Genomic DNA, 20424 nt, shown 5'->3' with positions numbered 1-20424 from the left:
TGGTTGTATCATTTTTGGGTCTGGACCAGTTTAAATCATTGATCATATTATTAACCATTTTAGTTCATGCAGACCAATTTACACTTGCCTCAGTTTTATAGTTCACTGTTTGGAAACCGGGAGCTTTCAAAAAAGAGATTGCAAGCAATTTAAAAAATTACCTCTTGTATAATACAAGGAACAGGAATAGGCCATTCTGACCTCTTGAGCCTGTTCTGCCATTTCAATCAGATCATAGTTGATTTACCATGGTTCCATATCCATTAATATACCAACAAAAATCTATTTCTCATGTAATAGATTTAATACATAATAGTGAGACTTTAAAATGTTGTGGTCTGGGATCAGTTGTTGGGATTGCATATAGATTCCATGGAACAGTGCAAGAGAAGGAAAGCAGCTCTGTATTCTTCAAATATACTTGCATCCTGAGGAAGAACAATGAAAAAAGTGCAGAGTGATTGAAAGGTGTCTTGTGCATTGTTTTCTAAAAAAAAAATCCTCCTGTTAATAATTTTAGAATCACCTGGTCTGAACACAAAACATTTTGAGTGTTTTAGTCCTGTTTATTCCTCCCAATTGAAGTATAGCATTTAAGACCAGATTTATTCAGTAAATGGATGCACGAAAGAGAAAGGTGCTGTTTTCTGAGTTTTTGTTGGAGTTCTTTTTGGTGTTTTCCCTGATCTTGTTTCTCCACTTCTTCCTGATGGCAGGTGTGCCAGTCTCTGGTACTTCATCCAAGTGTAGGTCCCCATAATGGAGGAAGGTACTGCAGCTGATCTCTCTCATACTGCCCTGCCAGGAAGTAGGATAATTGTTTCAAGAGAGAGAACTCTGGTGTTGCACAGCTGATTGTGCCATCAAAGGAACCAACCATAAATTTTTTCAATTCCGCTTTCCAAATGAGAGCTAGGTTTCACTTTACATGCCTAACTTTCAGCAAGTGATGATTGGAGAAGGTGAATTTGAATATTTTGAGTGGCATTTCTATTGTCTGATCTAATTGTTTTAACTCTTAACTGTTTTTTTCTCTTGTTCTTTCTCCACAGATCTGTGCACTACTGTTCACTGCTTTGTATATTCTCTCCTATCTGGTAATCACTCGATTTAAGAAGAATGCAGACTTTGCAGCAGGTGACTTTTTTTAAAAACCTTTTTTTCTGACAAGTTCTGAAATAACTTATTCTGACTTTGTCTCAGGTGATTTGTTTTAAGGCTTTGGGTGACATGAATTATTAGTTCTGATTTAAGACTGTGGATACTTCCAGTGTTGGTCATTGGTGGGACATTACATGTGTATCAATGTGCTGTTGTAGATAAATACAGCATGGATCCACTGTATCTTGGCATTTGCAATGTTTACTGTAACTCTTTACAAAGCCTAGTGGTAGGTTTAATGTGATACTTACTTTCAGATGTCAGCATCTTGATCTTGGAAGGCCGTTAACCAAGGTATCCTAAACTAGTAATTTTCTTTCCCCCTACTTACATGGGGACTGATGACATTGTTCCTATGTCAGAGGTGTGATACAAATGCAAGTTGTTGGGTAACATATATGTGAAAGGGTGGTGGCTGTCAGCCTGAAAATCCTGATGAGTGACTGCTTATGTATGCGGGTTCCATTTCTGGTTTCAAAATTAGTAAGTATTCTGTTCCAAGTGTGCTGAGTGGTGAAATGAGAGGCGCCCCTTTGTTAACCAAGTTGACTGACTAGATTGCTGAAATATTGAAGGATTGCATATGTTTGAATTGCAGCTACTGCATTTCATTGATTGCTTCAATGTAGAAGAGATTTAAAACCCCTTATGGCATGATCATCCAAATACAACTATTTTTAAAAACAAAAGCATTTTACAATTAATGCAGATGTTGGAAATTTATAACAAAAACAAAGTGCTGGTGCAACTCAGCAGGTCTGGCAACATCTATGAAGAGAAAAGCAGAGTTAATGATTCAAGTCCAATGACCCTTTATTCAACTTGAGATGTTAACTGTGTTTCTGTCTCCACAGATGCTGCCATACCTGCTGAGTTTCTCCAGCATTTATTTTTTAATTTAGTGTTTTAATGATCTTCAGAAAAGATGAGTCCTATCTGAAATACGTGAGCTTGAACTATCCCATATATTTATAATAATTGATAAATAACAGCTTGGCCATCCATTGTTGAGATTTCTGCAGGCTGCTGATGAAGTAGACTGCAATAAGGAATTTGTCAGAACTTGATAGTAACACCATTTTAGAAAAAAAAGAAAGTTTTCACTTCCATATGCTCCTGGAGAATGACTAACCCATTTAAAAGATATATATCCAAAAAGCTTTGCTATTCTGCCTCCAGCCTCTAAAACGTAACCTTCACTCAGCACCACCCTTTGTCGTAGCTCAAGTTTGACTTAATTTTTAAAAAATGCAAACTATTAACTGGGTGCAATTCTGAATTTTAAAGAGTCCAGTACTTCCTTGCATCATGAAAGCTGAGTGACGTAGACTCTCTTGCCTGCAGCGTAATGTGTCTTTTAAAACAAATGCCTTGCCATCAATTGATGTCCAGTTGCCTTTGTCACTCTCAGCAATGCTGTCATCAATTTGAAACGTCAAGACAGCTCTCCCAAGGCAGAACCTTGTCCTCAGGGGAAGTAGTGGGGAGGGAGAAGAGGATTTGTTCCATCAGGTTTATATTAAATGTTGAGACTTGTTTTCATTCACAGGGCATGTTTCCATGATTGGGTTTGTTTCGAAGGCTGTTTAATTAATTTACTGTAAGTTTATTATCATTCAGCCTGTCAGCTGAGCTAGAGTTTGTGTGGAAAAATTGAAAGACATTGAACACTAATTTCTCTAGTGCTCAAATCTCCATGTTTTCACCTCCCGTCTATTGGAAGCGATGAATTAAAGAAATGCTTGTGTTGAGAAATTTCCCACAGCAACAGATCAGAATCGTACAGTTTGTTTCAAGCATGGGGAGTTTGATCTGGAGCATGACAAGTGGTTAAAACATCAGTTAGCAAAAAGTTGGTTATTCCAATGTTTACACCATTCTGAAGTGGTAACATTCCTGTCCAATACAATCCCACCTCTTCAAGTCTCTCCCACCCCCAATTTCTTTCTAGTTATGTTGTGATTCATTCAGTACGAGGTTCCACAGGGCCTTACCTTGGGCTGTTCATCACCCCAAGCCAAGAAGGCAATTGTAAGTGAATTCCTTAAACACAGAAAGAACTCCTTTTGGGTTCTGCCAGGGCCAGTTAGGCTGTCATGAGGTCAGAAACCTTGTTCAAACATGGACAAAAGAGCTGAATTCCAGAGGTTAGAAGCGAGTGTCAGCCCTTGACATCAAGGTGGCATTTGACCGAGTGTGGCATCAAAGAGACCTAGCAAAACAGGAATCATTGGGAGTTGGGGTCTGGGACTGTCTTCTGATCGGTGTCATATCTGGTACATGGAAAGATGGTTGTGATTGTTGGAGGTCAGTCATCTCAGATCCAGGATATATCCACAGGAGTTCCTCAGGGTAGTTTCCTCGGCCCAACCACCTTCAGCTGCTTCATCGATGACCTTCCCTCCCTCACAAGGTCAGATATGGGAATGTGTTGTCATTGGCAAACTGTGTTCAGCACCTCATGACACCTCAGGTACTGAAGCGGTCCATGTTCAAATGCAGCAAGACCTGGATGATATCCAGGCTTGAGCTGAAAAGTGGCAAGTAACATTTGCACGATACAAGTGCCAGGCAATGACCACCACCAATAAACCCACTGCCCCTGCAATTTAATGGTATTACCATCACTGAATTTCCACTATCAAGATGCTGAGGTCACCATTGACTTGAAACCAAACTGGATTAGACCAATAAATGCAGTGGCTACAAGAGCAGGGAGAAGCTTCTGACTCCCCCAGAACCTGTCCACCATCTCCAAGGCACAAGTCGAGACAGCGATAGAATACTCCCTACTTATGTAGCTCCGTCAACACATAGAAGCTTGGCACCATCCAGGACAAAGCAGCCTACTTGATTGGCATTGCATCCACAAACATTCACTCCCTCCTCCATCAGTGCAGCAGTGTGTACCATCTACACTGTGCACTGCAGAAAGGTGCCAAGGCTCCTGCGACAACACCTTCCAAAACCAAAACCTTTACCATCTGGAAGGGCAAAGAACAGCAGATACAGGGGAACACCACCACCTACAAGTTCCCCTCCAAGCCACTCACTATCATGACTTGGAAATATATTGCCATTCCTTCAGTGTCATTGGGTCACAATCCTGGAATTTTCTCCCTAATGGGGTTGTGGGTCAACTCGCAGCACATAGACTATAGTGACTCAAGAAGGCAGTCACCCCCACTTCCTCAAGGGCATTAGGGATGGGCAATGAATGCAGGTCTAATCAGCAAACCCCACACCCCATGAATGAATTAAAAAGAATTCCTGAGGTATTGTTGATATGTAACAGTTTTCTTTCTGTTGACCTACAAGGCCACATGTCATATCCCAGCGGTACCAAGGGTTATTCTTAGCATAGATTGGGAATTAAACACACCTTGTTGATCATCTTGTACATCTTTAACTACATCAGCTGCTTCATTTGTCCAATTGTTGACAGAATCCTGCAGTACTGAGCATTTTAATGAGACTGTTTATTTTACGTAGAATTATGTTTTTAGTGCCTCCTGTGTTGAGATCGGAGTTGTCCTTCACAGATGACTATTTTCCCCCAGAGGCAGCATTGTTGGTTATAGAGGTCCTACTTCCTCCCTTGTTGAGATCAACTAATTCCTTGCAGGCGACGGTTTAGCTAGTCTAATTCACTTGTGTTCTTCTAAAGCTTTTGCTGCTGTTTCGTGTAGTATTCTCCAAATTATGATGACTTCATATTTCAGGACATAGAGAGAAAGCAGGCAATTCATCGTTGCATAGACAATACAACCAACAGCTGCAGGGGCTATTTTTGTTCACTTCTTCATGTTGTTTCAGTTATTCATATGGTACCTAGTGGTGCCAAGCCTGCATGTTATTTGATAGGGTCAAGTACCATTGGACAGGCAATGACATCTACGTGTGGCTTAAACTTCCTTAGCATCTTGTCAACATTCTGGACATGTTGTTCCTCTATTAATGAAGAGTGTATGTTGGCACATTTCCGTAGCCACAAATATCTTAGAGCCGTTGCTGAAATGCTCTTCAGTGAGTTTTGGGTGAAATCAAATTACCCAGCAGATTTTGATTGATTTTGGGCCAGAGTTGTGTTGGGAAACATGAAAAATGCATCACGTTGATGTAATCTGAGAAAATTATGGCCATCTTTAGAAGGAGATAAGAAATGGGTTGCTTAAAAACTTGCCAATGAAATTTGAAAGGGGGGAAGCAGAGGTTTTTCATCTGAGAGCCCAGAGCTTGGGGTATAGACCTCCTGAAGGCATGGCTATTAATTGGTGGGGTGAAGTGAAGTCCAGACATACAGGTGGTGAGAATTGGCCCTTCTGTAAAAAGACCAATAGAACAAAATACTGTCCATAAGTTAGCCTTTTACTTTCAGATCTGACTTTAAAGATTTTTTTTTGGCTTTTTTTTTGTTTTTGAGATGTGTGGTTGAGGCAGACCAGAAACATTAACAAAAGGTGGCAAAGCGACGCAGAATCTAGTTATATTAACCAAAGAAAAATGGCAATCCCAACTATGTAGCCTGCCACCCGAGCATGAGGATCCCTATTTGAGAGTTACCTTCAAAATAGTGTATGTTCCTCCTGTATGTAAATGTAAAGAAAAAGGACCTGTCATTTTTTTTTAAATACTTTTTAAAAAAAAATTGTTTCTGGGATGTGGGTGTTGCTGGCTAAGCCAGCTTTTTCTGCCCATCATTAAATGCTCTGGAGAAGGTGGTGGTGAGCTGCTGCCTGCAACTGCTGCAGTCTTTTGGGTGGAGGGACACTGTGCTGTTGAGCTTTCTTGGTGCTGTGAGCTTTTCTTTGGTCTGGTGAAGTCATTATTAAGACTGGAGAGCTGTAAAGTGGGCTTGGAGGGATGGAGGAAGATCCCTCTTTTCACAGGACAGTGAATATGTTAGTGAGTTTTGAGAAGATTTGTATCTCAGTTTGAGGTTCTGGATGTAGGTTTGCTCGCTGAGCTGGAAGGTTCATTTTCAGACATTTCATCACCATACTCGGTAACATCTTCAGTGAGCCTCCGGATAAAGCGACTTCATGTTACCTAGTATGGTGATGAAATGTCTGAAAACGAACCTTCCAGCTCAGCAAGCAAACCTACAACCAGTGGACATGTGGTAAGGACACTAGGTTGGTTTGAGATCAAATAAAGCTTCCAAACAGAACTGAATTGCTGTTTGTTGAGAATGGGGTTTGAAGGTGATGGAGACATAAATGCTTGTTTTATTTAAGGAAAGGAATTTAGTTGCTCCCATGAGAAGAGGTAGCTATGATGTAATGATCATACATTGTTGATAAAGTGTGGTGCTGGAAAAGCACAGCAGGTCAGGCAGCATCTGAGGAGCACGAGAGTCAACGTTACGGGCATCACCTTTCTTCAGGAGAAGGGTTTATACCATTAACATTGACTCTTTTGCTACTCTGATGCAGTCCGACCTCCTGTGCTTTTCCAGCACCACACTTTATCAACTCTGACTCTCCAGCATCCACAGTCCTCACCATCTCCGAATAATTATGCATAGGCTCTGGATGATGTGAGCTTGACATCAAATGGCCTTTTCTTGATTCAGCCTTTGTGTTCTTAAGACTGTGGAAGGAAATCTGGAATATATTAAATGTTACCTATCCTTTATAGTCCTTAATTTAAGACTTGAACCAAGATGTGTTTCTCTGACTAACAGTTGAAATCTGGAAGTGAAGCTTTTGAAATCTGTGTAGTGTCAAGACTCTGACGGCTTGATTAGGCTCAAAGGTGTTACAGACCATCTTCCTAGTTCAACCCTACAAATCCATTGTTGTATATATTTTTCTACCATCAGGAAATTGTATATTAATAAGGAAATAAATCCTTGTTGTAAAAATAAAGCAGTGATTCTAACTTATATAATATGAAATTATCTATCTTCTCTAGACAATAATGAAGATGCAACAGTCAATCGTATCACGTAAGTTTAACTTCTTGATATACTAAACTCAATCTTCTATTTTCATCTTCTTCCATTAAAACCAGCCATGCTATAAACCAGCCGAAAGGAGGAATTATGGGAACTACTGCCTTATACCACAAATTTATAATAATGGCTCTGTGTTGTACTTTAGTCCCAATCGAACTGACGTCTCCAAAGGCACTAATCATTTGGACTTTGTATGTGATGGTAAAATTAGGAAATTATTGCCGGCTCAGTCCTGCCCTTTGGACAGACACGTATGTCTCAATTCAGACAGCCATCCAGCTATTTGGCCACCTTTTTCTTTTGTCTGAATTATTTTTAAGAACATAATAAATATTTATGCCACCCTATTGTACAATATACTGGTTGTGCCACTAGTAATCTAGAGGATGAGAATTCAGATCCCACTCTAGCAATTCAAGAATATGAATGCACTTTTTTAAAAAAGGATCTGGAAATAAAAATATGATATCAGCAGAATTGGCCATGAAGTTGTTGGAGTTTTTTTTTGTGGGGGGGTGTGGGAAACTGGCTTGTCAGTGTTCATTTTATTTGGAAACCAGTCTTTTCTTAGATAAAAACCAAGAATTGTGCTTGTTGAAATCTGAAATAAAAACAAAGTGCTGGAGAAATTCATCAGGTCTGGCAGGATCTGTAGAGAGAGAAAAACACAGTCAATGGATTTGAAACATCATCAGAATCCTGAGTTTCTCCCTCACCTTCTGTTTTTATCCTTGTTTGGTCTGGGCCTAGAGGTAATTCCAAACCCCGTCAACATGCAGGTTTGCTGGGCTAAATGGCCTGTTATGATGCTGTGCTATTTTCTGATGCCTGACTAACCTTTTAAGGTGACCTAACAAGCCATTCCATTGTATTAAACAGCTGCAACAGATCAAGAAAGTCTATCACTTCCTTCTTAGCATAATAAAAAAGCAGGCATTAAGTGTCTGTCCTGTCAAAGATGTCCATACTCAAAGAATGAATAAAAATTGGCCAAAGCCCTAGACGATATTTTGGAACGTTATTGATTTTTTTTTTCCCCTACTTTTGGCTGACATAACAGCCTTGATTATAAGCTAATTATCTTGGTTTCAAAATTTCTCCATTTGAGATGCAATAAATGGTGAAAGTCTTTGAGTTTATTAAATATAAGATAATTACTGTCAATTGCCTAGAAGTGGAATCAAGATTAGAGTGGTGCTGGAAAAGCACAGCAGGTCAGGCAGCATCCGAGGAGCAGGAGAATCGACATTTCGGGCAAAAGCCCTTCATCAGGAATGAATTCTTCTTAGGATATAGTACAGAGGGGGTTGCAGTTCTGAGAGAGTGTGGCCCTCAGTTGAGGCATAGCTGACTGTAGAGAGGTTAGGTGGCGGCGCATAGCTGTGAGCGTGGAGCGGAGGATCCTGAAGGAGAACCATTGCTGGTGGTTTTGAATTTGTAGTCTGTACTGGTTGTCCTGTTCAGATCCAAACTGTGCTGGTTTGAATGTCGTCTGGAGTCCATGTGGGCTCAGTTGGTTGCAGAGGCAAGCACTGAAGTGGAACTAGTTCTTCTTTTACTGAACAGCGGGGAATGTTGGACTTCCCATACAAATAGTCATTAAATATTTTGAATAAGGGGAGGAGAGATAAAGAACTTACATTAATAAAGCATCTTTCACATCTTTTTGGCTATTAAGCAGTTTGAAAATTTCAATGTTTGCAATGTAGCCACTTGTTTTGTATGTATTTCTGTGTGAATGTCATTAGAGTTTGTGTACCTTGAACTGGATCATTGTCTCTGTCTGCTACCATGGTGTTCAGAGGATTATCTACATTGTTTGAAGTGCTGAGGAAGCTTGTTTTAAAAATCTAGTCAAGAGGCATTATTTACTGAAATATTATACTCTTCTCTCTCTCTCCTCCTCACCCACCCCTATGCTTCCCCTCTCCCACACTTACTATTTATGGAAAGATGCTGCTTTAAAAGCACAGAGCCACCTCCCACCATCTGTTGTCCCAATGCATGTGTGATTAACCTGTTGGTAGATTCAGAACACAGGGATTTTTGGTGGCTGTCTGTGCAGTACTATTCATATTGATCGAGGTGCAGCTGAAGGCAAGAGAATGGAGGTGCTATGGTCAGCTGCCTTAAGCAATAAAGGACCAAGTTCGCCCTCCTATCTGTGTGCTACATCTGAGCCATGTGCTAATTGGAAGATGTTGATATGTTGTAATGACATAAATTTGACCTTTTTATTTAAAATAACAGGACACTCATGAGTAATTTTAATCTTTTTGTAAATAGGTTATGGATGTGTACGTTCACCCTCGCAGTATCTGCTGGGGCTGTCTTCCTTCTTCCGTTTTCAATTATTAGCAACGAGGTCTTGCTTTCATTGCCGGAAAACTATTATATGCAGTGGTTGAATGGTTCACTTATTCATGGTGAGTAAATGAGAGCTTAAATAACAACATTGTCCATTTTCAGGTAAAGAATTGAGTTTTATAAAACACTGCTGAGTTTTATTATGTTCGTTACTATAGGGCATCAAGAAAAGAGCTATATTCTTGTTTACCTGGTATCGGCTTGAACTCCAATTTGAATCACTAATGCAGCTAAAATAATAAATGTGGGTTGTTAGCTTTTTCAAAATTATAGCTGAAAATGTGTTGCTGGAAAAGCGCAGCAGTTCAGGCAGCATCCATGGAACAGGAGAATTGACGTTTCGGGCATAAGCCCTTCTTCAGGAAAGGCTTATGCCCGAAACGTCGATTCTCCTGTTCCTTGGATGCTGCCTGAACTGCTGCGCTTTTCCAGCAACACATTTTCAGCTCTGATCTCCAGCATCTGCAGCCCTCACTTTCTTTTCAAAATTATAGTACTGATTTTTCTGTGCTTCTTAAGAGTGAGTCAGAGCCTATGGGAATGAGCTAAAGTTGCCATCTGGTGGTGAAAGGGAATAACCACAAGCAGCTACAGTTTTGAGGAAGGGTGGCCATGTTCTCACAATGCTCGGCCTGTTCTGTATCTCAAATCCTGACTCTGGATTTTTATTTCCTTCTCCATCACAATTTCTTTTGTTATTCAACAATGAGCATTTTCTCATTCTGTAGTATAGGCATCAAATATGGTATCTAAAATGCTGGCTATAATTAGGGGCGTAAAACCTGCAGGATTGTCTTAGGAGTACCAGGTATCAAAAGATTAATTCCCAGAGACTGGTGCAAGCAATCTGGGAGAAGAATCACTGGGGAATTAGGGAAAAAGCTTATTTTGCAGTTGGGTTTTTTTGTTTTAGTTATTAAAAACAAATATTTGGAAATCTGACAGGGGATTGTTTGACTGGTCAAGTCATCAATTTAGCTAACCAAGTCAGTGTGATTTTTAATTGATTTGGGAAGACATTGTGTTGGTAGACTGAATGTTTAGCTGATTATACTGAAACCTGTAGAGATACATTCAGTCAGAGCTGGCATTGGATCTGAGATTCAATTCCATTTTAAAAGCCTTTGAAATTTTCCATTAGGTCATAGAGATGTACAGCGTGGAAATACCCTTCGGTCCAACTCATCTATGCCGACCAAATAGCCTAACCTAATCTCCCCATTTGCCATCAATTGGCCCATGTCCCTCCAAACCCTTCCTATTCATATACCTGTCCAAATGCCTTTGAAATGCTGTTATTATACCAGCCTCCACCACTTCCTCTGGCAGCTCATTCCATACATGCACCACCATCTGTGTGAAAATGTTGCCCCTTAGGTCCCTTTTAAATCTTTTCCATCTCATCTTAAACCTATGCCCTAGCTTTGGACTCCTCCACCCTGGGGAAAAGACCTTGTCTATTTATCCTATCCATGTCCCTCATGATTTTATAAATCTCTATGAAGTCACCCCTCAGCCTCCGACACGTCAGGGAATACAGCCCCAGCCTATTCAGCCTCAAACATCCTTGTAAATCTTTTCTGAACCCTTTCAAGTTCCCATTTCGAAGTCTCCAATTGCACAGACTTATTTCCTTAAAGTTATTTTCTTTTATCTTCTAATAGAGTCAGTGTTCCCAATTGCAACTCAATGACTGTTCTGATGGAGGTTTCAGATAATTAAGCTTCCTTGATTATCTAGCATCAGCACTAGTTGCAGAACCCAATAATTGTACAGCAGGTGTTAACAGAAATCTCCAGAGAATGTAAGTGTCCTGTGTCTCTCCCTGCAGGCCTATGGAATCTTGTTTTTCTCTTCTCCAACATCTCTCTGGTGTTCCTGATGCCTTTTGCGTATTTCTTCACTGAATCTGAGGGATTTGCTGGCTCAAAAAAGGTAAGAAGGGATATTGTGGTGTTGCAGAAAGACTGAAAGAGCAGTGGTAAATGAGTGAATGTAATTGGATTTAAAACCATTACTGGAAAATAGGATGAGAAGGGTTGATTGCTGTATTGCAATATCTACAAGAATGTTGAATATACCAAACCAGCTGGAAGACTGGCTATGTCTTCCCCTCCAAACTTGACTGAAGTGTAGTCCTGTACTCAATGGCAGGACAGAATTTAGGAAGTGCAGAACATGGGTTGAACGATTGAGGGGTTGTGGGGAGGCAGTGAATGTATGTTTGTCTTTGTGTGCTGGGCGGAAGCAGCAAAGAGGCAGAAGTTCAATCTTAATGACACATTAATAATTCCTCGTGTTGCTAAAGTGTAAACTAAGGGAGTTTTTAAAAGGGCTAGGGGATTATCTTTCATTCTGGAAATGTGAAGAGTTTGAGGAGAGTTCCATGCTGTACATCTCTATGACTCTATGACCAGATGGGTGCTTTGGTCTAGCTTGATTTGACAGTGTGGTTTAACCATCATGTGTGGTTGATAGTTTTTTTTTTTGTCAGGCCTTGAATCCATTGATAGTGAAGATTCAATAAACTAATCTCTCTGCATGTAACCTGTTTTTGTTATTTGAGAGCTACTTTGGCAAATTTCAGCGATTTTTAAACTAATCCTGGAATTGGCTGATTGATTGATTGATTGATTGATTTATGGCATGTCCTATGGAGATCACAGCGGGTCAGGCAGCATTGACGGAGAGAGAACAAGCTCATGTTTCGAGTTGGGATGACTCTTCTTCAGGGCTGACATGAAGTGTGGAGGGGCAGCATTTATGTAATAGTTTGGGAGGGCTGTGGGGTTGGTGGGGTGTGGAGTATTGGGGGAGAAAGGATGCTCAATGTTCAGATTAAGTGGTGGTAGTGTGAGAATGGCAGAACAATGGTGTGTCTAACTGGCAGACTGGGAGGAACAGGTAATCCCACGGGTGGGGGAAGGGGAGAGTGGACATGGTGACAGAGAATGGAACAAGTAAAGCTAAAAGAGAGGGGAGGAATGGGAGCGGCTTCACAATTTGAAGGTGTTGAGTTAATATTAAGTCCAGAAGGCTGTAAAGTGCCTCATCTAAAGATGAGATGTTGTTCCTCCAGTTTGCGCTGTGATTCACTGGAACACTGCGGTATGCCAAGGACAGACACATGTGACATGCGAGCAGGATGCTGGGTTAAAATGACTGGCTATGGCAAGGGCGGGGTCCTGCTTACACACAGATTGGAGGTGTTACACAAAGCAGTCATCCAGTCTGAGTTTGGTTTCTCCCTTTGGGTGACTGGGTCAGTTAAACAACTCTCTGCATTGACTGACACTGGTAGTACAATCTACTGACATTAAAATAGCTGGGTTTAACATCTCATTTATCTGAGCTGGATTTTCAGCTCAAATATGTTAATTGTCATTCTTAATAAATAGGAACCCAGTCTGAGAGATGGTATTGTCTTTTCCACAGGGAATAATGGCTCGAGTTTATGAAACATTTGTTGTCCTCTTTCTTCTGACCCTCCTGGTACTGGGGATTGTGTGGGTGGCATCTGCAATCATCAATAATGATGCCGCTAGCAGAGAATCTCTGTATGGTGAGTGTCAAGCAAAAGGCTAAATCGGCTACCCTATCTGTTCTCTTTGATGTCTTGAAAACTTCAATCAAAACACTTATTTACTTTCTAAACCCCAAGAAACACCAGCCTCGTTTGTTAAATCTTTCCTTGTAACTTTACCCCTCTGAGTCAAGGTGTCATTGTAAATCTAGGCCAGTACAGAACGCCTTTAGGTGTGGTAGAATATTCACCTATTCTAGGCATGGTCTAACCAGAGCATTGTATAACAAAAGGATGAATCCTATCCCTTTTCTATTCTAATCTCTTAGATGCAAAGGTCAGCATTCCATTACCTTTTTGATTAACTTTCAATACCTGTTCATTTTTAAGGATTATGTATCTGGGCTCCCAAGTCATAGAATCCCTACAGTGTTGAAACAGGCCCTTCGGCACAACATGTCCACACTGACCCTCCAAAGAGTAACCCACCCATAGCCCAACCCTATTATCCTATATTTACCCCTGACCAATGCACCTAACCTACACATGCCTGACCACTATGGGGCAATCTGGCATGGCCAATTCACCTAACCTGCACGTCTTTGGATTGTGGGAGGAAACCAGAGCACCCGGAGGAAACCCATGCAGACACGGAGAGAATGTGCAAACTCCACACAGTTGCCCGAGGCTGGAATCCAACCCAGTTCCCTGGCACTGTGAGGCAGCAGTGCTAACCACTGAGCCACTGTGTCACCTCTTTGACCTTCCACTGTTTCTAGCCTTTCGTCATTTAGTATTTGCTATGTCTATCCTTTTTGGGTCCAAATTGGGTGACCTCGTATTTGAGGGGAAAGTGAGGACTGCAGATGCTGGAGGTCAGAGCTGAAAATGTGTTGCTGGAAAGGGCTCATGCCCGAAACGTCGATTCTCTTGCTCCTTGGATGCTGCCTGACCTGATGCGCTTTTCCAGCAACACATTTTCAGCTCTGACCTCGTATTTGCCTACATTGAAATCCATTTGCTACAGTTTTGCACACTTACTTAACCTATCAGTGTCTGTCTGCAAGTAGTGGAGATAGAAGCCTAAGGTTACAATGTATCTATCTTTTTGTGCTATCAGCAAATTTGGATTTGTTGCTTTCTATCCCATCATCTGGGACCTCCTGGAGGAGGAGTGGCAACACATATTGCAATTTGTTTTTTTTAAAATTGTGATGGTATTGGCACTAGAATTGTTGCAGGCTTAGCACAAAATCTGAAGGCTCATTGGATGGGTTGAATGGTCTCGTTCTGCACTGAAAAAATTCAGGTATTATTTCTGTGCTCCTGTTATCTTGGGATGGAGCTTTATACATCAGGATGTTGCATCTCAGGAAAGTCAACAATTTGAGAACAAGACCCTTCTCCAGCTATTCATTCTTATTCCGTCTATATTTTAACCTGTGTTCTCTTACACCAACAGATCTGTGGGACTATTACCTTCCATACCTCTACTCCTGTATTTCTCTATTTGGAGTTCTGCTTCTCCTCTGTGAGTAACATTTTCTAGTATAAAATAATGGCCTTGGATTGCTGTTTCTCCTGCTAAATAGCAGCATTTAAAACCATTTTCATGAAATTAAATGAAGCTTCACACAATTGTGTGAAGTTTGCTTAAATAGCCCAGTACTTGAATTCAAATGGCTTGTAAACTGTGTTCTTGAACAAATGTGAATTTTGGGTTATGTACTTGCATACTATCGATGAATGCAAGGACAAAGCTTAGCATAAATCGATTTATTTAACATGAGAAGCAGACAGGGGCTGTTGACTCTACAACCAGAGCTGAACTGATCAAACTTGTCCTGCTTAACTTTCCCCTCTTTAAATTGAGCATTGGCACAACAAAGAGAAAATTGAAGTTTGATTTGCTACTTTAAGCAGTCAGTTCTTTGATCTCCAGTGGATTATTGTTTACTACAGTTTTTCTAGAATGAGTCATGTTACGCAGCATTTCATCATTGTAAAGTCTTTTCATGTCCTTTTTATAAAAAAAAAGGAAATGTTCAGAATGCTTTAGTTTTATTTCTTTTTATTGCAAAGGTCTTTGATTTCCAGAATTAACTTGTCTCTTTCACTTCACAGTGTGCACTCCTTTTGGCTTGTCCCGCATGTTCACTGTCACTGGGCAACTACTTGTAAAACCCAGGGTAAGGAATCTTATTCGGAACTTCTCACCATCTAAGGGACTGTTCTATAACTCCAAACTTTCTCTGTTCTTCAGAATAGGCTGGCTCTTGCTGGAATGCATTTCCTCCAAATCCAGCTGCACCCTGGGGTGTATCTCAAGTTGCAGTTCTTTCTGTGAATGGAGATGATGTCAGTTCGATGTCAGACCATAACAGTCAAGTCTAGTTATGTGTGGACAGCTACATTTATCAACAGAGAGCTTGGACAATAACCAGGAGCAGGAACCTATCTGATTTTCATTTCCGTGTATGAACATTGTAACACTCCCAATTCCACTGACTGAAATGATCTAAATTCCTTAAGAGATAGGAGCAGGAGTAGACCATTTGGCCCCTCAAACCCACTCTGCTATTCCATAAGATCATGGTTAATCTGCTCCAAGTTTCAACTCCTCTTTTGTGGCAGCTCAGCACAGCCATTAACTCCTTACTATTTCAAAACATTTGTCCACCTCCTCTTTAAATACTCTGTGATCTAGCCTCCACAACTCTGGGGTAGAGAATTCCAGACATTCCCTACCCTCTGGGAGAAGAAATTCCTTCACATCTCTCTTATAAATGAGTGTCCCCTTATTCTGCAATGATGTCCCTTCCTCAAGATCCCCCCCAACTAGTGGAAGTATCTTCTCAACATCTACTCTGTCAAGCCCCCTTCAGAACCATGTATATTTCAATGAGATCATCTTCTCATTCTAATGAAGCAAGGCCTAATCTTTTTAACTGTTCTTGGTAAGGCCATCCCTTCATCCCAGGAATCAGCCAAGTGAATCTCTTTTGAATTGCTTCCAATGCCAGTGTACCCTTTTTAAAATACAAGAACCAAAACTCTCCACAGTACTGTGGGTACAGACTCATCAACACCCTGTATAGTTGATACAAGACTTCCCTACTTCTTAAGTTCCAAGCCCCTAGCAATAAGGCCAATGTGCAATTTACCATTTTAATTACCTGCTGCACCTGCATGCTAACGCTTTGTGTTTCAAACACAAGTGCATCCATTTGCTGGACTTTTTTTGAGTCTCTCTCAATTTAAATAATTGTCTGCCTTTTGATTTTTGCTGCAGCAATTAGATAAGCAATGAGTAACCCAAATGTGAGACTTTTTCTTATGTGTCTCATTAGATACCACAAGAATTGCATTTTCAAATTCCTTGAGTATTCATGTGTACTTTCATTAATTTAAGGTTTCAGTTATAGCTCATTGGTAATGCTTGCCTCTAAGTTAGAAGGTCAAGGTTCAAGTTCCACTTCAGAGCATAGAATCCAGGTTGACACTGGAGTGCTGCTGAAGATGCCACTTTTAGATGAGACATTTTAAATCGAGGCCCCACTTGCCCTCTTTGGGTACACATGAAAAGATGTTATAGCACTCTTTTGAGCAGCAGAAGGCATCAACCAATATTTGCCCTTGAAAAATAATTACAATTTTTCAAAGCAAATCCAACTTAGTCAAAATTATCTCCCTGCTGTTTGTGGGACCTCTTTGTGAACTAAGTGATTGTTACAACAGTGACTAATTTCAAACTGCTTTCTTTGGCTGTGCAGCCATTTGTGATGTGCTGAGTTTATGAAATGCACCATAGAAGTGGATTTTTTTTTTCTTAACTTTCATTCTGGTACTACATTTAAATAATCAAATATTGATTTCAAAAATTTGTTAGGACTTGGTTTGTCATTTGTACGTCTAATGTCAGTGATAAATTGACATAAACAAAGGCATTTTGTGCTATGAGAAGAGGCTCACATTCCCATGCATGTTTTAAAATGTACTTTTACTTCAATAATTAGTTCTCCAATGTCAATGCTACATGAGAATATTAATACAAAAACTGACTTTATTTTTGATCAATGATGACTCTGTCCCCTTTATCCCTTTCCCTGATCAGTCTTCATGGTTACATACAAGACTGTAAACACTGCCCTGTTACTGGTGTATTGGAACTTCAAGGTACCATCTAACTTAGTTTTGCAGTGGCTGAATTGCCTCTAATTCATTGTGCTGCTGTCTAAGACTCAGTATTGGATGAGCAGAAGTTTCCTTCAATTAAATGTTGTCTGTATTGAATAACCATTGTTTTTGATCCCTGCTACAAACTGTGTTCATTAATGCCCAGACTCCATCCCCTCCCTGGTAACAGATATTGAACCATGTGTTTGGAATGCTGATATTCCATTTGACTGTAAGCTGATTTTCTGGCCCCCTTGCCTCTCCATCACCAAGAGCTACTTCATACTTCCATTTACAAACTGGAGGGAAAGGCAATGCTGACTATGCTGCTACTGGGGTGGGATTGCAGTGTGTGCTCAAGGGGGACGCTGCTTCCTTACACCCTCCTTACAAAAGGGGTATCGTTCCTGCTGAAAGGAAAAGGGCAGTGTGGTGGCTCAGTGGTTAGCACTGCTGCCTCACAGCACTAGGGTCCTGGGTTCAATTCCAGTCTCGGGTGACTGTGTGGAGTCTGCACATTCTTCCCGTGTCTGTGTGGGTTTCCTCTGGGTGCTCCGGTTTCCTCCCACAGTCCAAAGATGTGCAGGCCAGGTGGATTGGCCGTGCTAAATTACCCGTAGTGTTCACGGATGTGTAGGTTAGGTGCATTAGTCAGGGGTAAATATAGTGTAGGGGAACGAGTCTGGGTGGGTTACTCACTGTAGGAATTCTGCGATTCTATCGTATTTCTGATATCACCAGCCTCTGTCCGTCCTCAGCACATCACTCCTGAAACTTTTATTTGTGCTTTTGTTATTTCCAGATTCAACAGCTGACTACCCTCCATACACTTGTACTCATCACCTGTTTGTACTCTAACTTGCACCAGGTCCTGCTCACCCATTAACCCAGTTGTTGCTGAGCCAGACTGGCTCCTTGTCACACAGCCCATCAGTTTTAAGGTTCTCTCTATTGTGTTCACGTTCCTCCAGCCCACACCCGTCTGAGATCTGTGCACTTCTCTAATTCTGGCCTTTTGAGCCTCCCTGGCCTGTATTGTTCTGCCATTGAGGAACTTGCTTTCAGCTGCCTGAGCCCAAGCTTTGGAATTCTCTCTGTAAACCCCTCTGCCCCACTCTTCCCTTAAGAATGATCTTAAAATGTACGTTTTAAGTCAAGCTTTTGACCATCTGTCTCAGTGTTGTCTTGTAAGGTACAATGTTTGATAATGCTTTTGTGAAGAGCATTAGAGATTATTGGTTTTTGTTAAAGTGCTATGTAAATGCAAGTTGTTATTGAAGGGAGAGAGAATACATCAATCGTAATGCTTTACTTTTTGACTTGTAGCTTTTGGAGGATCTGGATGAACAACTCAATTGTACACGATTTGAGGAGGCTGCTGTGCTACATAAGCTAAATGGTATGCAGAAACACCTTTTTCCAGCAATAATGCTATAGTACATATGATACTGTGTCCAACCCCATCCTTAATAAGGCAGTAAACATAGCTGAATTTGATACCTTTTCATTTTCTGTCAAGCATGTAAGCTTCCTAAACAATAGTTTGAATCACAATTCATATATTTTTGAGCTGTGCAGTTTCATGTTCCAATGATAGCTGATCATTACAATAGAAAGTTTGATCTTTAGTTAAATAGAAACGTTAATATGTTTGAAAGGAATTGAAATGCAACATTACTAATATATCTGTTTTGCTTTCTTACGGTGCCAGGCAAGATGTCATCTTGCTGGGTGTTTTTCAGTGTGGAATCCCTTAAGTATCATTTCCTGAATATCCATGCCAGGAGGATTAAGTTGGGTAAGGCACAGAAAATCTGGATTAACTTTATACTACTGCATCCTGTGACATGTCTAACAGCAAATTTGTTCGTACAGAAATAAGGAGAAGAGCATCGCCCTGGCAAAGGAACCTGGGATACCCATTGGTCATGTTGCTGCTTCTGGCATTAACAGTAAGTGTTAAAAATATTGATTGGGTTTTGATGAAGAAACTCCAGCCACTTCACTGTCCACCTGTAATTAATGCGAAATTTAGCCTCTATTCCATGGCCACTTGAATAAAGCACCAATTAACTGGCTTAATATTCAAAGGGTGTCATTTATGTCCATGTTACAATGATACAAAATACAAACCTGCAAATTAGACTTGATTCTCATTGCAACCTTCTTCTGATAAATGCACACCTTGTCCAAACATAGAAGGCCACGTACCCAATAACATTTTGTTCACTTATTGTGTAGAATTGTTGATCACACGGAACTTTTTAACTACAAAGTGTTTTGTAAACTTTTTAATGTTTTGCCAACTCAATGTAGCCAACCCACCTCAAATATCACCTGGAGATTGTAGCATGCTTTATAGTCTAGCCTTTCTTTTAGTGTAAGAGGTTTTCAAGTTTTTTTTTTTGTTTTGCGTTCAACTATTGAATGCAAATGTTTGCATATTGTTACGGACCAGACCAGACCAAACTCCCTCAAGATATATTAGGAAGGTAGCCGAGACCTTCACTTTTTCTTATCTTAAAAGTAAGTGTGAGGCATTGCGTTCCAGATGCAATTCAATTGGTCAAACTACTTGACTTTAAGCAAACCACTTTTTATCTTTACACTGCAGTTAAAATACAGACAAAACAAAAATGAAAGAATTGGCTTAACTGTAACTCTCATTTCATTAAGCATTTCGATATATATATATATACTAACTACTACTAATTAACTGTTCTAATATAGTAACATCCCATAAGCACACAAAACAGATTGTCTCACATACAATTCTAGCAGCAGGAAGAGAACCCTGCCTTTAGCTGTAACAGAGAGAGGAATAAGAGCTTCCACATTCAGCTTCAAGACCCCAGCAACTGAAAAAAGCTAAAACTAAAAATCTAGGTTCTGTGGGAGCTTCAACACACCCATTCAGGCTACTTCTATTGTTCCAATTATTTTTTTTGAAAAAAATACCCAATGCCTTACAAGCTGTTTTCTCTATTGGATTTCAGCAGACTGCTTGACACTTCTAGGTAAAAACAATGACTGCAGATGCTGGAAACCAGATTCTGGATTAGTGGTGCTGGAAGAGAACAGCAGTTCAGGCAGCATGCGAGGAGCAGCAAAATCAACGTTTCGGGCAAAAGCGCTTCATCAGGAATAAAGGCAGAGAGCCTGAAGCGTGGAGAGATAAGCTAGAGGAGGGTCCTCTAGCTTATCCTCCTCCAGCTTATCTCTCCACGCTTCAGGCTCT

The 20424-nt window shown here is 40.5% G+C and overlaps 1 protein-coding gene across 1 annotated transcript in view; it reads left to right on the top strand.

Moving 5' to 3' along the window:
• The window catches only part of lmbr1l (limb development membrane protein 1-like), a 62348-nt gene that overhangs the window by 22253 nt on the left and 19671 nt on the right, over window positions 1–20424 (top strand). The window contains exons 2-11 of the mRNA XM_043681824.2: window positions 1053–1137; window positions 7078–7111; window positions 9407–9546; window positions 11319–11422; window positions 12923–13049; window positions 14473–14541; window positions 15135–15199; window positions 18513–18585; window positions 18898–18984; window positions 19062–19138. Of these exons, the coding sequence (XP_043537759.1) occupies window positions 1053–1137; window positions 7078–7111; window positions 9407–9546; window positions 11319–11422; window positions 12923–13049; window positions 14473–14541; window positions 15135–15199; window positions 18513–18585; window positions 18898–18984; window positions 19062–19138 (861 nt within the window). The remainder of the gene's footprint in view (window positions 1–1052; window positions 1138–7077; window positions 7112–9406; window positions 9547–11318; window positions 11423–12922; window positions 13050–14472; window positions 14542–15134; window positions 15200–18512; window positions 18586–18897; window positions 18985–19061; window positions 19139–20424) is intronic.

Source organism: Chiloscyllium plagiosum, unplaced genomic scaffold (assembly GCF_037043375.1).
Source record: "Chiloscyllium plagiosum isolate Xiang-an unplaced genomic scaffold, Cpla_swu_hap1 HiC_scaffold_53X, whole genome shotgun sequence".
Classification (NCBI taxonomy): domain Eukaryota; kingdom Metazoa; phylum Chordata; class Chondrichthyes; order Orectolobiformes; family Hemiscylliidae; genus Chiloscyllium; species Chiloscyllium plagiosum.
This window is presented reverse-complemented; position numbering and strand designations above follow the sequence as displayed.